Source organism: Carassius carassius, chromosome 9 (genome assembly GCF_963082965.1).
Source record: "Carassius carassius chromosome 9, fCarCar2.1, whole genome shotgun sequence".
NCBI lineage: Eukaryota > Metazoa > Chordata > Actinopteri > Cypriniformes > Cyprinidae > Carassius > Carassius carassius.
In genome coordinates this window covers 11,655,677-11,673,577 of record NC_081763.1, presented here as the reverse complement: position 1 = coordinate 11,673,577, position 17,901 = coordinate 11,655,677, and the positions used below count along the sequence as shown (strand labels likewise).

General features: G+C 38.2%; 1 protein-coding gene across 2 annotated transcripts in view; it reads left to right on the top strand.

Moving 5' to 3' along the window:
• LOC132148952 (protein TANC2-like) overlaps positions 1-17,901 on the top strand; it is a 166,690-nt gene that overhangs the window by 144,799 nt on the left and 3,990 nt on the right. For both annotated transcript variants that reach the window (XM_059557769.1, XM_059557771.1), the window contains 18 exons: positions 1,831-2,112; positions 3,152-3,279; positions 4,552-4,783; positions 4,859-5,028; positions 5,115-5,393; positions 5,998-6,329; positions 6,512-6,620; positions 6,775-6,897; positions 9,270-9,506; positions 9,615-9,800; positions 10,475-10,568; positions 10,660-10,793; positions 10,881-11,004; positions 11,110-11,285; positions 11,739-11,871; positions 15,120-15,211; positions 15,702-15,848; positions 17,156-17,256. In XM_059557769.1, the coding sequence (XP_059413752.1) occupies positions 1,831-2,112; positions 3,152-3,279; positions 4,552-4,783; positions 4,859-5,028; positions 5,115-5,393; positions 5,998-6,329; positions 6,512-6,620; positions 6,775-6,897; positions 9,270-9,506; positions 9,615-9,800; positions 10,475-10,568; positions 10,660-10,793; positions 10,881-11,004; positions 11,110-11,285; positions 11,739-11,871; positions 15,120-15,211; positions 15,702-15,848; positions 17,156-17,256 (3,079 nt within the window). The remainder of the gene's footprint in view (positions 1-1,830; positions 2,113-3,151; positions 3,280-4,551; positions 4,784-4,858; positions 5,029-5,114; positions 5,394-5,997; positions 6,330-6,511; positions 6,621-6,774; positions 6,898-9,269; positions 9,507-9,614; positions 9,801-10,474; positions 10,569-10,659; positions 10,794-10,880; positions 11,005-11,109; positions 11,286-11,738; positions 11,872-15,119; positions 15,212-15,701; positions 15,849-17,155; positions 17,257-17,901) is intronic.

The window sequence follows — 17,901 nt, the reverse complement described above, 5'->3', positions numbered from 1 at the left end:
GAACTCAGCCTGCTGTCTAAAGCTCACAGTCAAGGCTCCACACATCCTAAATCATGCCTTGGAGGTCTTGGTTTCCTCTCACATTCAGTCAGAACTCCGATAGCTCTCACAATTTACCAAATAGCCCGTTTAGTTCAGGATGACAGAGCAGTGGAGCTAGACTGCATCTGTGTGCTTATTTACACACCTTCTTCACATTTTTGAGCTTCTTAGAGGCGGAAGTCATCATAGCAAGCAAAAGAACAAATCCACGATGGTGTTTCTATGACCTTACAAAAGAGAAAACAAAAATATAGAGAGATTGCTAACATTGGTCAGAAAAGAGAAAGATGTGATATTTGCCATCAATTCCTCTGCTGTTGTATTAGAAACCCTTATGGAGTAGCGTTAACTAGTTTACTGTAATTTAATGCCAGACATCACAAAATGGAGTCTTTTTTTTTTTTAAATGAACACATAATACAGTAATGGCTGCATTTACAATGTTAATTAATGTCGAAACATATCATATTTTGTTAAAAGGGATCATAGTGATGTGATGCTCAAACTGTACGTCAACCATGAGGTATCCAAACGTAACTAATTCTACCACAATCTAGATAATGGCATAATTTGATCGCAATTACAAGCAGGTTCTTTCATGTTTAAGTATAGTACATTAAATAGGCATTAAAAGTCATTTCCACCAGTAAAAATCACGCTTAATTGTGGAAAACTTCTGGGGATGTGAACCTGCTTTAGCTGTACCACAAAAGGAGATTTTAATATATGCTACTGAAAAGCAATGAGTGCACTTTTCTTTTTGCTTCTTCTTTATTACAACCTTCCTGGTTGTCTCTAGTTCTTTATAGCCGTTTTACTGCTCGGCTGCCCTGGGTTTTCTATCTCTCTCTTTCTTTGTCTCTGTTTCTTGCCCTTTTTGCTATAGTGTCTGCCAGCATCCATATGTGCTTATAAAGGTCACCTCTCTCTGCATAAATCTGCCCATCCTGTTATGCTAATGCATAGATAATTAACTGATATGTTATAAGGCTAATTAATAGTCCACATGCAATGGAGGGATAATTAACCTCATAATATGCTTTATCACACTTGTTGCAGCATAATCCTATACAGTTAGGAAATTATACATAATTTATGCTAATTGTGCTGAAGATTTCCTCCCAATATCCCTGTCTTGCTTCTACATGACACTTACCTTGAATATTTTATCAGTAATTGGGATTAATGTTAATATATGTATGATACGTAAAATAATAACGAAGACTGAATATGAATATTAGATGAGGATTATTTTTAATTTATATTAAGGATCTTGATTATGGTGGATTGATATGCTGATGGATATACATTTTGCTTTGTGCATGCTGGCAATAAATTTGACAGATAATCTATGAACAGAAGCATCAAGCATCCCCAGGGGTGGGCTCCTGTAACCACGGCAACGGCTCAGTGACAGCTCTGTGGCTGTTTTTGATGCATGGAGGCTGATCTGTTATTTCAGATGTATTTTCTGCCATGCATTAATGGGTCAAGGCACCCCGTCGACAACCATTGATTCATGGCGTTTCACACTGACGCTCTGGCTTGCGTAAGCTGCCAGTCCTGGCCTTTTTCAGATAAAGCATCCCCCTCTGCTGGTTAAAAAATTATTACTGCATTGTGAAGAGGTTTTCATTTTTGAAAGTGAATTGTAAAACTTTCTCTTTGATGGATCAAAGCACTGTAAGAAGAAAGAGAAAAAGAGGTTTTGGAAGGATAAATATACTGTGTATGTTTGTATAAAACCCATTTCACTGGCAATATTTCCTAATGCTTCCCACAATGCAGTGCGCTTTGCTCCATACCGGCCACCGGACATCGCCCTAAAGCCGCTTCTCTTCGAGGTGCCCAGTCTGACACCTGAAGCGGTTTTCACTGGTCGAGAATGGCTGTTCCAGGAAGTCGACGCTTGTCTGCGCTGCAGTGAGACCACCGCCAATCAAGGTGTCGTTATCGTCGGCAACGTGGGCTTCGGCAAGACGGCCATCGTCTCTCGCCTGGTGGCTCTCAGCTGCCATGGCACCCGCATGAGACAGATCACCTCTGACAGTCCACACGCCTCACCAAAACGTGAGTGGACTCATTCAGACCAAAACCACTTAACTGTGACCACATTTGCTTAAGATTTAATAAGCATCTAAGAGAAAAAATGTATAGTAACAAATACAAATAATGGGGTCATTATTTATTGACCAAACCGGTTTGGTGTTATTTTGTTACCTCACAGCTCTTCTCCATCACACCACATCTTGAATGTGCCCAAAAGAGCACACCAAAAACAAACAAACAAAAAACACCATTAAAGTAGTCGATGTGAGTCTTGGGATGCAAACCTGAGACTTTCAGCACCTCCTGGAAGACTTCCAGCAAATAATTTACTAATTCACTAATACTACTAATACTAATTCATCAAATATCTTCAACTCCAGTCAGTCCTCACATTAAACTCTCATATGGCTTTAGAAGACTAGCTTTTTAGGTGTTTTTTGTGTTTCTGAAACTTAAAATGGAAAATAGTTTTTTTTAGTTATAGTTTTAATTTATCATATTTATAATAATGTAGATTTAAAATGTAATTTAGATTGATGTGTATTATTATTTTATTAAAATATGTTTTAGAATATACTTCATCTTTTTCACTTTACAAAAGAAAAAGAAAGAAAAAAAAAGACTTCTAATATCGCACATTTTTATGCAATTTTTCTTTTATTGGTAAATGCTTTGAAATTCTGAAGATTAAAATCCTGCAAAACATTTAGTTAGTTATGACTGATGAGAATTTGCTTCTATGGATTTGATATTTTTTTATGATTTTAGAAGCACAATAGTGCACACATTGGTCACAGTGAGTAAAATACATATTAGTCACATAGCCTACTGACAAGATCAATTTATGGCTATGGATATATATACTTCTAAAGAAAAATAAATCACAGACAATATAAAATTATAGACTACAGGTTTAAACCTGAGGCTGAGTAAATAATTACAGAATTTTCATTCCTAGGCAAACTATTTTTGATTTTATTTTTTAAAGGGAATATCTTCAGCTCTTAAAATGTCAATGGCATTTTGTTCACATTACATGCATGTCTTGTCCTCCTCTCAGATGGCGACACACTGCCTTTGAGCCAGCCCCAGTCTGCTCACGGTACTCTGGTCGGTGGGAGCAGCTGCCCTGGGACGCCCGAGATGAGGAGACGCCAGGAGGAGGCCCTCAGAAGGCTGGCTTCTCAGGTGCCAACTAATACCAACATAATCTACGGGGCGGGCAAATACCCAGCCTGGCATTCAATCTCCCTTGCTCCTCTTTGTCTCTGTGCTTTCCTTTTCTCTCTATTCTTTTAAGCACAAAGGTTTATTGCAGCTCTGCCACATCAAATATTTATATGCGCAGAGTCTCCCAGCACAGCCATTAGATATACCCAGAGTCTGCATTGCTAATGATGACTAGCTTTGGAACACACACACACACACTGTGTGATGAAGTGAATCCAGGGAAGCAGCGGTCTTAGAATATTGGAATAAGGCCATCGATGCACTCAAACTCCATAATGTTTAATGCATCAATAAAAGGCCTTCATCAAATCAAAATTCCTGAGCTTTGAATCTTTCTGAAGTTTTAATATTCATTGTGTTTTTGAGCTGAAAGCAGTTCCTGCACTAAATCCCTGAGACTGTCCTTTTTCTGTCTATTTCTTTGTCTTAACCTACATTTTACATTTAGCTGTACTCTGTGAAAAAGTATGGCTAAGTTGTGTTTGGCATATATACAGAAGTAGTGCCTGATGCTTAATAATAAATACACATAATTTATTATGAAATGGTTAAAATCCATTAGACTATATTATTAGATTTGCTGAATGGTATTTGCCTGTGCAAAGATTTTTTATCACAGTGCTAGGGTGTTGTGGGTGTTGCATATAATGATCGATAAGCTATTAACATTGAGCCTTTATAAAAGAACACTAAAAGTCTGTTATTGCAATCCAAAGTTAATATCACACAGACCTATGGTTGAATTATATCCATGCTGATATTGCTTTTATTAATGTTTAATAAACAAGAAATTAATTTTAAGTTCTTACACTACTGTTCAAAAGATTTTTTAAATGTTTTTGAAGGAAGTCTATAAGGTTCTCCAAGGCTGTGTCACATGAGTAATTTAAGTATTAGTTTTTTCTAACGATCCTATTGCTGAATAAAATGATTAATTTGAAAAAATAAATCTAACCCTCACTACTGAACATTTTGAATGATAGTGTGTATTTCATACATACTATTCAAGTTACCTTGTTCTTGCTTCACCAGTGAACCATTGTGTGTCTCTGAGCAACACAGTTAATGGTGTTTCATTTTTAAATCATCATCGAGTGAAATATCAGCACTCTTGCAACAACATTTACCTGAAACTGAATTTTGATAAGCAAAACTAAAATCATGTTTTACGGGCATGCTGTCTTGTGAATGTAAATGTTTGTCAGCTTATATATGCTCTCTCATGTGCAGGTGGTGGCGTACCATTACTGTCAGTCCGACAACGCATACACCTGCCTGGTGCCTGAGTTTGTGCATAATGTGGCAGCGTTGTTGTGCAGGGCTCCTCAGATGCAGGCCTACCGAGATCTGCTGCTCCGCCAGCCGCACCTGCAGAGCACACTCAGCCTGCGCGCCTGCGTCCAGGACCCTTTCAACGCTTTCCGCAGGGGCCTGCTGGAACCTCTGGAGATCCTGCATCGAGGTGTGTAAGCGTGTTCCTGCACACTCTTATGCTGACATACATATATGTAATATTGAACACATGCCATGTTTACAGAGAGGAAGATTGCGTGTGAGGAGAATCTCCTCATTGTGATTGATGGGTTGAATGAGGCAGAGTTTCATAAACCGGATTATGGAGAAACCATTGTTTCCTTCCTGTGCAAAACCGTTGAGCGTTTCCCTCCCTGGCTTAAACTAGTGGTCACTGTCAGAACCACATTGCAGGTCTGTATTCCATCCGTCCATCCATCTAACCATACTTCCATCCTTTTTACTTATTTACTTTTATTCATTTTTTCTTTCCATCTCAGGATATAACTCGTCCGTTGCCGTTCCACCGTATCTCTCTGGATCGTCTGGATGAAAGTGATGCGATTGACTCAGACTTGCAGGGCTACATCCTGCACCGGCTTCACTGCAGCCAGGAGATCCAGAACAACGTGGCTCTCAATGGCAAGCTGGACAACGCAGCCTTCACCAAACTCAGCACTCATCTGAAAAGTCTGAGCCGGGGCTCGTATCTCTACCTGAAGCTCACGCTGGACCTCATTGAGAAGGGTTACCTGGTGCTCAAAAGCTCCAGCTTCAAGGTCAGGGGTCAATCAACACAGATGCCTCCTTTATTACCTACTGCATCATGACAGAAATTAAAATTAAATTAAAGAAACATTAAAACTGACTAAAGCCTCATTTTTGTAAGTTTTCGGTTTTATTTAGCGTATTTTTGTTTTTAACTTTTTTTATTGTATAGCTTTTCAATATGTTTGGTTTGTTATTTTTACTTTATATATTTTTGTTTCGTTTGAGATTTTCAGGGATGTACAGTATATGGTGCTAATTTATTCTTTTTTATGTTTTTTAATATTTATTTGATTTTACCTTTAATAGTTCTGTGTGCTGTTTTTTTCAGCTTTTCGTAGTTATGTATGGGGTATGATTTTATTTTAATATTTTTTTATTATAGCTTTTCGTAGTATGTATGTGGTGTTAATTATTTATGATTCATTTTAAACATATGAAAAAAGTAATAGGGTAAATGAAACTCATTTAGATTTTGCAATTTAAAAGAAAATTTAAATATATATATGAGTGTGTGTGTGTGATACATTTCATCTTTTTAGCATTTTTTGTTTTATTAAACTTTTATTATTATTATTATTATAATTAAACTGTAAGCTTGGTGTTTGTGTGCAGGTGGTTCCAGTGAATCTGGCCGAGGTTTACTTGTTGCAGCTGAACATGCGTTTCCCAACTCAGTCGTCATTCGAGCGCGTTCTTCCGCTGCTTAACGTGGCCGTGGCTTCTCTACACCCCTTAACTGATGAGCAGGCCTACAGTGCCGTGAACGCCGGCATGGTGCGTGGAGCGGCCATGGACTGGGACGATTTCCAGCAGAGGTCTGAACTCCTTTCGCCCTTCTTGGTGAAAAGACGTGATGGAACGCGCATGTTCATCCACCCCTCCTTCAGAGAGTGGCTCATCTGGAGAGAGGATGGAGAGAAGACCAAGTTCCTCTGTGACCCCAGGTGAGAAGCTAAAGTGTCTTCTGAATATTTCATCTTAAAATGTAAAAAATGTATTCATATCATATATCCTGAAGTAAAATGGAATGTGAACATTGTGTCAATGTCTGAGAAATATAGCTATAATCTCAGATATATAAAATCCCACATAGCCTCATCTTGTCTCTTTTCCCATGATTCTTTAGGAGTGGCCACACACTGCTTGCTTTCTGGTTTTCACGGCAAGACAGCAAGCTCAATCGACAGCAGACCCTCGAACTTGGCCATCACATTCTTAAAGCTCACATCTTTAAGGTTAGGCTAACTATAACAGCTGTTAAAGTTTTGACCTTGCAAATTTTTATAGCATAAAATGGACTAAAGCGGTAAATAAATGCTTTTGAAATAGGTTTATATTACATTACCATTGATGTTTTTTTTTATTAACTACATTGTCTCTTGGACGCAGGGCCTGAGTAAGAAGGTTGGGGTTTCCTCTTCAGTTCTGCAGGGGCTGTGGGTGTCCTACAGTACAGAAGGGCTCTCTGCAGCTTTGACTTCTTTGAGAAATCTCTACACTCCAAACATCAAGGTGTGTGTGTGTGTGTGTGTGTGTGTGTGTGTGTGTGTGTGTGTATCTATAAACAGAATTCCCACAGTCATAGAAAACCTGAAAATATCTGCAATTAACTGTATTTATTTGTAAGGAAAATATTTTAAATGTAAACATTCAGTTAAGTTTAAGTTATTGAAAGAAGTCTCTTAAATCTCTCAAGAACATTACATAATTAAAGAAAAACTATTTGTTTCCAAAAAGTTTATACTCTAGTTTTCAAAACTTTGGGTTTGTAGTTTTTTTTGGGGGGGAAATCTCTTATTATCAACAATGTTGCATTTATTTGAACAAAAATGCAGTAAAAACTGTAATATTGTGAAATATAATTACAATTTATGATAACTGTTTTTTGTTTAATATATTTAAAAAACATTTAAATTAATGTTTTTAGCTGATAAAATTTTTAAATCATTTGTAATTTAAAATTAAATAAAAAAAAATTAATTAGAAATGTTAATGTAGATAAAAAGTTATGTGACAAATAATGTTTTGTGACAAAGTATTAAATATTAAAGGGTTAGTTCACCCAGATAGCAAATTTATGTAATTAATAACTTACCCTGATGTTGTTTCAAACCCATAAGACCTCTGTTTATCTTCGGGACACAGTTTAAGTTATTTTAGATTTAGTCTGAGAGCTCTCAGTCCCTCCATTTGTTTTTTCCCATCCCTCCAAGCTGTGTGTACGGTCTACTGTCCATGTCCAGAAAGGTAAGAAAGACATCATCAAAGTAGTCCATGTGACATCAGAGGGTCAGTTAGAATTTGTTGAAGCATCGAAAATACATTTTGGTCCAAAAATAGCAAAAACGACGACTTTATTCAGCATTGTCTTCTCTTCGGTGTCTGTTGTGAGCGAGAGTTCAAAACAGAGCAGCTTCACCAAATTGAACTGAATCGTTTTAAACGGTTCGCATCTCTAATAAACATTAATCATCAAATGACTTAAGCTGTTAACTTTTTTAATGTGGCTGACACTCCCTCTGAGTTCAAACAAACCAATATCCCGGAGTAATTCATTTACTCAAACAGTACACTGACTGAACTGCTGTGAAGAGAGAACTGAAGATGAACACCGAGCCGAGCAAGATAACGAACAATAGATTGACTCGTTCACGACTGAAGAACCGGTTGCATCGGTTTTCGGATCACCAGTAGTTCTTTCGGACAGTTCGATTCATTAGACAGGTTGAAGAAAACAGTTCACCGGTTCTTTTGCGCTCGACGTATAATGGGGTCTTTTGCGATGATTGCCCTTGATTCAAGCCTTCGGTTTACCCGGGCTCATAACACTAGCACAGAATCAGTTCAGAATCAATCACCAAAAGAATCAGTTCGGTTCAGACGCCCTGTGTGTCGGTCTGCTTCACACTGAATCACACATGCGCAGTATCATCAGCTCCTCGGTTCTCGAATCGGACGCGTCTGACAGAAACGGTTCTTGACTCGTGAATGAGTCAATGTTTTTTTCGTTATCTGGCTCGGTGTTCATCTTCAGTTCTCTCTTCACAGCAGTTCAGTCAGTGTACTGTTTGAGTACATGAATTACTCCGGGATATTGGTTTGTTTGAACTCAGAGGGAGTGTCAGCCACATTAAAAAAGTTAACAGCTTAAGTCATTTGTGGATTAATGTGTATTAGAGATGCGAACCGTTTAAAACGATTCAGTTCGATTTGGTGAACTGAATGATTCGTTCGCGAACCGGATATCCAGCTGCTTTGATTTGAACTCTCTCTCACAACAGACACGGAAGAGAAGACAATGCTGAATAAAGTCGGAGTTATTTTCGATGCTTCAAAAAAATCTAACTGACCCTCTGATGTCACATGGACTACTTTGATGATGTTTTTCTGACCTATCTGGACATGGACAGTAGACCGTACACACAGCTTCAATGGAGGGACTGAGAGCTCTCGGACTAAATCTAAAATATCTTAAACTGTGTTGCGAAGATAAACGGAGGTATTACGGGTTTGGAACGACATGAGGGTAAGTTATTAATTACATAAATTTGCTATCTGGGTGAACTAACCCTTTAACTTTTAATCAATTTAATGCATGCTTGCTGAATAAAAGTATTAATTTCTTTTAAAAAACACTCAGTGTCCCAGAACTTTTAGATGGTAATGTAATTTTTTTCTACTTATTTTATCTTATTTTTCTAGTAATTTTTCCTTATTGTTTTATTAGTATAGAAGTTGTTCATATTGATTGTATTAAACTACAATATATATCATAATTGGAAATGTCTTTATTTCTTCAGTTTTTTAATCCCGATAAACATTTCCACTCTTATTTTTTTATTCCATCTACTCCTCCACATCCTCATCTTCCTCTCTTCCTCCAGGTATCTCGGTTGCTGATTATGGGCGGAGCTAACGTGAACTATCGTACAGAGGTGTTGAATAACGCCCCCATCCTGTGTGTCCACGCTCACCTGGGCTACCTGGAGACTGTGGCTCTGCTGTTGGAGTGTGGGGCGGATGTGGATGGCGTTTCAGAGAGCGGACTCACTCCTCTTGGTTACGCAGCCGCCGCAGGTCACCTACCCATCATCACTGCCCTCTGCAGCAGGAAAGCCAAGGTCAGCCATGCATGTCTAGATAGAGATGTACTGTATAAACAATACAAACGCAGGGTGGTGGCTGTTGATTTTGATCTCAGTCTCTCTCTCCTGTGTGTTTCTGTTCAGGTGGATCACCTGGATAAGAACGGTCAGTGTGCGCTGGTCCACGCCGGCCTGCGGGGTCATCTTCATGTGGTGAAGTATCTGCTGCAGTGCGAGTGGAACACAGACGGACAGCAGGCTGGATCCTTCAACAAGAGCCATGCAGTTCAGCAGGCCCTCATAGCAGCCGCCAGTATGGGCTATACAGAGGTACATTTTTGTTTTTTTAAGAAATCAGTACTTTTATTCAGGATACATTAAAAAAAAAATTGTTGATCAAAAGCATCAGTAATGACATACAGTGTTATAATGCAAGATTTTTATTTTTAAATGTTTTTTTTTGTTTGTTTGTTTTGTTTTTATATTTCTCAGAACAAAATATATTTTAATATGCATGGTATTCATTAGCTATTATTATTATCTATTCATGGTTTCATATGCTTTTCATAATTTTTTTATATAGAATTTTATATTTATTATACAATATAAAATATTACAAATAAATGATATCATTAATATCTCAGTTTAACTTTGGTAAAAATTAAAATAGTAAAGAATCACAGTGTGAAAACTTTATAAAAATGTTTATCAGACTAACTAGAATTACAAATTAAAAATAATGTGTATGTGATACACACATAGCGTGTCACAACTGCGCATCTACCTGTAAATAGCTTATCTGTACATATGTAATTCTATTTCAATTCTAGATTTTTTACATTTTGTATTATATTTAAAAAAAAATGATCGTGTCATATTGCCTTTATCGCTATGTATCTGTAGTATGCCTGAACTGAGCTCTTGTCACCAAGACAAATTAAAGGTGTGTGTACACATACTTGGCAATAAACTTAATTCTGATTATAATTCTGATTTATTCACAGATTGTATCCTACCTGCTTGACCTCCCCGAGAAAGATGAGGAAGAGGAGGAACGAGCGCAGATAAATAACTTTGACACACTGTGGGGTGAAACAGGTGCAACACCACCAGACAACCTGTACTCTGTGTTTTCATTTCAATATGAGTGCATGGATTACTCACTAAAGAGACTCTTTCAATATCTCAGCTCTGACAGCAGCAGCAGGTCGGGGGAAGCTGGACGTGTGTCGTCTTTTACTGGAGCAGGGTGCCGCTGTGGCTCAGCCCAACCGCAGGGGCATCGTGCCACTCTTCAGCGCCGTGCGCCAGGGACACTGGCAGGTGAGCACCTCCTACATCTCAAAAGTCGTTTTTAATTTGCACACGTGTTTTTTGCTTTAGTCTGAGATGTCGGTGTTGGTTGTGCAGATAGTGGACCTGTTGCTGAATCACGGCGCTGATGTGAACATGCCTGATAAACAGGGACGAACTCCTCTAATGATGGCTGCTTCTGAGGGACATCTGGGCACGGCTGAGTTCCTGCTGGCTCAAGGTACAGCTGTTCTGATCATGCACTAGAATATAAAGGGGGAGGATATATCAGCCATTTAAAAAAATCCTCTCTAACCTTCTGACTGCTTTCTAACTTATTTCACAGGTGCCTCATTATCTCTGATGGACAAGGAGGGGCTAACAGCACTGAGCTGGGCGTGTCTTAAAGGCCACCTCCCATTGGTCCGTGCTCTGGTTGAAAGAGGTGCGGCGACGGCCCATGCAGACAAGAGCGGCCGCACTCCACTGGACCTTGCCGCTTTTTACGGCGACTCAGAAGTGGTTGGTTTTGATATAGTGAACTACTGTAAAGTGGATCTAGACCTTAAAGGGATAGTTCACCCCAAAATGAAGTTTTCTGTCATCATTTACTCACCCTCTTGTCATTCCAAACTTACATGACTGGCTTCTGTTGAACACAAAAGAAGATATTTTGAAGAATGCTGATAACAGTTGACGGTAGCCATTGAATTCCATTGCATGGGAGTCAGTGTCTAGCATCAACTGTTTGGTTAACAATATTTTTCCATTTTCATCTTTTGTGTTCAACAGAAGAAAGAAACCCACACAGTGGAGGGTGGAGTAAAGGATGACAGAATTTACATTTTTGGATGAACTATAATCTAAATAATTTCCAAAATGGGATGTGTATGCATATGCTAATGGTTTTGAACAGATAACACATAGGGGATATACAGAAAACAAGCCACAGCTGTAGTCTTGATGTGGTTCCAGGTGCAGTATCTGGTGGATCACGGTGCGATGATCGAGCATGTGGACTACAGCGGCATGCGTCCACTGGATCGTGCAGTTGGCTGCAGGAACACATCAGTGGTGGTGGCGCTGCTCAAGAAGGGTGCCAAGATAGGTAGGCTGGAAGGGGAACTGTTCTTACAGAAACAATTATTTCTAAACTATCTTCTTGTTCAGTAAATATTTTCTGTGGTAAATGTTTGTACATACCAGTTCACACGATTAGTTTTACTGTTAAAAAGAGAGAGAGAGAGAGAGAGAATAATATAGCTGGTTTGTAATGGTTAGTAATGCTGCACTCCATTCAATATGGAAAGTCAGAATCACCAGTATCCTACTTGGAAAAATCGAATAAAATGCTCTTCAAGTTAGACTTCCAAGTACATTTACTACATTTAAAAAAAGAGCCGCAGCGGCTTTCTTTGGGACACAAATTCAGTTTCTGTTCCTTTTTTTGGTCAGTTGTGTTCTCTTTAAAACATTAAAAATTGTTTCAGTGAAATATTTTTGGAAATGGAAACAGAGAAGCAAGTTAGAACATTTAGCGCAAACAAGATTTCCTTTTTTTTTTGCTTAGTTCATTATACACTACTGTTGAAAAGTTTAGGTTTGGTGAGATTTTTTAAAGAAGTCTTTTATGCTCCCCAAGGCTGCATTTATTTGACCAAAAATATCATACAACAGCAATGTGAATCATAATTATTAGTAGTAGTAGTGGTAGTAGTAGTATTACAAATTAAAAGTTTTCTATTTTAATATATTTTAAAATGTAATTATTCCAGTGCAGGATTTCAGTGCAGAATTTTCAGCATCAGTGTCACACGATCCTACAGGAACATTTGTATTATTATCAATGTTGACAACATTAATCAAGTTCATTCTTACTGACATGTCTTACTGAAAAGTATTCATTTCCTTAGCAAAAATAAAAATAAACATATCTTACTGACACCGAACTTTTGAATGGACTATCCCACATTCACATTTGAATGGAGCGCAGCATCAATGCCAATGCTTATACCTTAAAGAAATGCATCAGAAACACAAACGGCAGATGCATTGACTATATCGTGACAATCACATGAAATTAGCTTCAGGTGTAGATGTCTTTCTCCTCCATACCCCTCCCTGTGAGTCTAACCCTCCTTCTCGTGTGCTCTCCACCGAACTGCAGAACTCCACTGATTTGCAGCTGATCAGGATGGGCTTATTGCTTTTGCTAACATTGCTGCTTGCCATGGCTGATCTTCCTTGTTCTTCCTTTCACGTCACTCCTTCACCCGTAACCACTAACTATCAAATCTCTCTTGTTCTCTTCTCTTGACTCTCTATCACATTCTCCCTGTTTTTATAAACCTTTGCTCCCTGTCTGATATGGATGCCCTTCCCATGCTGCTTCACTCTACCCCAATAACCTGTCACCCTTTCACTCGTGACCCTTCCCACCACTTCTCTCCTCGTAACCAGGATGTCAGACACTCCCCACTCGTGCCCGAGGTAAAACGCAGACTTTTGTGCGCCCCATCTGCCATTTTTGACTGTCCCTCCATCTCGTTAGCTGTGTGGTCCCTTCTCCATTGGTCAGGTCTGTTAGTGTTTTGGGTGCCCGAATGTGAAAGACCATTTAATGCTACAATGGAAAGAGCTGCTATCAGCCATAAACATGAGAGGATTTTGTGTAATTTTGTACTGCAAAATTCTGAATGGTATTTCAATTTGTCTGCTTTTTTGCTTGCATGGCTGCATGTATGAAAACCAGTGTTGCATTTTTGCATGATGCTGCAGATTGTTTCTACATGCTGAATGTTTTGCACTTTTGGGGAGCGTTAACACAGAATGCATTCTTGCACTATTTTGCAACTGTTTTTCTATGTAATCATGTGCTAGAGAGTCATATTTGACTGCTGGCAGTTTCTTCAACATTGCATTTTAAAATGTTGTATCAGGTGAAAAGAAGTTACAGACGAGATACCTACATTTATTTTGTTTTTTATCTTGCGATAGATGTCTTTCATTGTTGTGAGGCTTTTTTGCTATTTTGTTGTATGTATATAAAAATGCTAAAATAATCTCGAGTTCTATTCCATTGTACTGTCATATTGCAATGGATGTCTTTTATTGTAGTGATGCTTCTTGCTTTTTTTGCTGCATCTTAGAGAAAAGTGTTACATTTAACATGCTGTGTTAAGTTAAAAGAAATTAAAAACTAATCTCGAGATGCCTGCTGTTGTTTTCCAATGGACATTTTTTTATGTTGCAATGCTTGTTTTGCAGTATCTTGCGCCATTGGCATCGCATTTTAAGATGCTGTGTCAAAAGAATCTAAAAAATCATCTTGAGATGCCTGCGTTTTGTTCAATTCTTTTGTGATGTTGTATTATAATGGACGCCTTTCAATGCTGCAGTGCAGCTATTTGCGCCATTAGCATTGCATTTTATCATGAAACCTTTATTGTTCTATTCTGTTGCAGTGCCACATTGCGATAGATGTCTTTGTCGGTCGTGCTCATTTTCACCACGTATGTCACATTTTTAAGATGCTGTAGTTTTAAAAAGCATCTCAAGACAGCTGCTTTCCTTTCTATTATCCTGGATTCTCTGCTGTACTACAATAGTACTACAATGGACATCTATGATTGTCGCAATTCATCTTGCTAAATTTTGAGCACCTTGTGCCATTAGCTCAGACTTTGAAAATGCTGTATAAAGTTAAATACTTGAGATATCTGATTATTGTCCGGTTCTTTTGCATCTAGCTGTTTTTAAATGCAAGAATGCATCCTGTGTGAACAAATGCCTTTGTTTTTTCCACAGTTCCTGTAAGTTTGGCTTTTTCAGACTGTTGGCCAGTTTGTTACCTGATCCTGTGCATCTTAGCGTGTTCTTGACTGTGCCTTGCATGAATTGCACTGAATCACTGCCTGCCTGCATACTGCAGCTGACTGGCCATGGCTAAATCTACAGCTCTAATAGACCACTATCAATCTCTTATTCCCATCCTCCCTCCACTGTACATTCAGTCCAAACCAGTAAAAACACATGACCTCTGTTCAGGCTCTCAACAGAGAGCTCAAGCATGTTGACTGCAAGTTCAGTAGCTATTGGACTCGATGTTTTTATTGCCAGTATACACAGATTTTAAATTTCGGCAAGGTATAAACAGCCAAGCTGCTTGAGATTCATTTTTTTTTTGTCTGGTGTGTTGCCATGGCTTTTTGTGATATAAAAATGTTGTTCATAGACTTTGCCTCCTTTTAAGCAAGATATCCTGGCAGCCTGCTCATTCCTTTGTGTTCCTCTGAGATTAGCAAGCTAGTTTTTACCACATTCTGACTCTTTGCCTTGCCGCTTTTTTTCACTCAGGTCCTGCAACATGGGCAATGGCTACATCAAAACCTGATATTATGATTGTTCTTTTGAGCAAACTGATAGAGGAAGGAGATGGATTCTATAAGGTGAATATATACAGTCAAAGAAGTGTGTGTGTGTGTGTGTGTGTGTGTGTGTGTGTGTGTGTGTGTGTGTGTGTGTGTGTGTGTGTGTGTGTGTGTGTGTGTGTGTGTGTGTGTGTGTAAATAGTAAACTATACTGGATCATAAACATGTATGTGACCCTGGACCACAAAACCAGTCTTAAGTGTCAGTTTTATGGTCAAGATACAACTATTTGAAAATCTGGAATCTGAGGGTGCAAAAAAATCACCTTTAAATTTGTCCAAATGAAGTTCTTAGCAATGCACATTACTAATCAAAAAATTAAGTTTTGATATATTTATGCTAGGAAATTTACAAAATATCTTCATGGAACATGATTTTTACTTAGTAACATAATGATTTTTGGTATAAAAGAAAAATCGATAATTTTGACCCATATAATGTTATTTTGGCTATTGCTAAAAATATACTCCAGAGACTGAAGACTTAAGAGAATGTCTTGCTGATCTAGAAAGGAAAGGTGAAAGAAGCCGCCCAACGGTACCAGTATGCCCTGAAGAAGTTCCCAAGAGAGGGTTTCACAGAGGACCTGAAGACCTTCCGTGAGCTCAAGGTCTCTCTGCTGCTCAACCTCTCCCGTTGCCACAGGAAAATGAACGTGAGTCTAAAACTGTTTCATACAACTCTCCTCTTTCTGTCTCTTTTTACTCGTAGAGACATTATGATTAAGCATTGAGATTGCCCTGACCACAATAATTTAGATCGGTCACCTCATATAAACTGACTTTTGACTTGTCGGTCAATTCCTAGTTTTGGGACTTTATCCCAGCATGCACTGATAACTGTGTCTGGTTGGCCTTGTGCTAAAAACAGCGTTGTCATTTGTTATATTTTAATGAGATTCTAATAACGAAAAGTTTCTGTTCTGTTGTCTTATATTTAAATCTTTTTAATTCAGTGAATTATTAAAAAACATGTAATTGTATATTTATTTTTATGATTTTTTAGTAATTTTTTTTTTTTAATCTAATTATTGAAGTGTCTTAAGGCATTGCAACACACTTTACACTTTACTGCGTTCAATTAAATATGGTGTCTACCCTAACTAAAGTCCATGATATCTGTATTAAATTACCACTGACCAGCCTGTAGAAACTGACTTTCAACAACTAGCAGCAAGTATGCTGTAAATCTCCTTGTTTACAAGCATCCATGCAATGGCAACTACCTAACCAACAAACTGCATGTATTAGTTTTGCATTTGGTCAATGTTCTTAATTGCTTTTGAAAACACTTAAGACCAAAGCGGTTGCAGAACAAGGATTGTAAAGACAGTATTGATGTATTAAGATATATTTTGATCTACCCATTTTTTCTCCTTTATGGCTACATCATTTCTCATTTTGATATCACCCAAAGAACATTTTGAGTTTGGATTTTGAAACCTCCATTCTCTGGATGGAGAAATCCCCTTGAACTCTCCCAATACACTCTGCTCATGCTGCAGTTTTTCTTTCCATCTTACGCTCATCCAGGTTTCAGATTTATTGGTTCATTGGGTTTTTCTGACATTTGTTGGATTTTTTTAATTGTTAGGTTTAGTATAGGAAGAGGTTTGAGCTGTCAGACTGCATCTTCCCACTGTCCCTGTAAAGCATTTATTTGTATGTGTGTCAATACATTTTATAAGTGTGTGTACAAGCATTTCCATTTTTGTATGTCTGTTTATCATGTTTGCACTAAATATGTGTATTTTGGTGTTTATTTTTGTAATAATCAGTGTTTACATCCTCATATAAATGTGACATGTTCATGTTCAACCTGAGTGTGTGTGTGTGTGTGTGTGTGTGTGTGCGTGCGTGTGTGTGTTTGTGCGCATGTCCGCATGTACATATGTGTGTGTGTTCTCCCTCTGAACTCATGTATGGCTCAGTGTATGACTGTTGGTCGTGTTGTTGCTTGCAGGACTTTGGGATGGCGGAGGAGTTTGCCTCCAAGGCACTAGAGTTGAAACCCAAATCCTATGAAGCCTATTACGCACGAGCCCGTGCCAAGCGCAGCAGCAGGTAACCGTAGCAACCAACAGGCAGGACAGCCTTGAAAACTCATTCTGTCTCTAGCACAGATAAAGTGCTGACAGATGACCCAAACTGGCCAAATATATTTCGATTGGTTGACGTAGTGCTATGCTAGAGTTTCAAGGTAGAAGTCAATTTAAGTCCCTTGACTTCTGCATCATCAGATGTCAACAGCAGGATTAGGCCTGTTCTTCATACTTCATGTTTTGTTGACCAATCAGATTATTTTTCCTCAGAATGTCCATCATTCATATTTTATTCCTTTGCTTCTCCCCACGATTTTGTTTACTTTGATTCTCTGTGCCCAGAACACTTGTATCAACTTGCTTGGTTTTGGAAAACCAGAAGTTTTTTTGGGTCTATGATTTTTGTTGAAAGGTAAAATTACTAAAGAAATGTTCCGGGTTCAATACAGGTTAGTTAACTTTGATGTTTTAATCAAAGTCTGTAGGCATCCCAGAAGAACAAACAATCAGTAAACAAAAAAATTAACTGTCTAAATCATTATCTCTGTGATGGGACCACTGGTTTAGGTAAAATAAAATGCTGGTTATGCATTATTGACCTAATTCCTTTGAGTGAACTTTTTCCTTTGGTTTCCTTGCATGTATTGTATGAAAGTTTTCAGGTTTT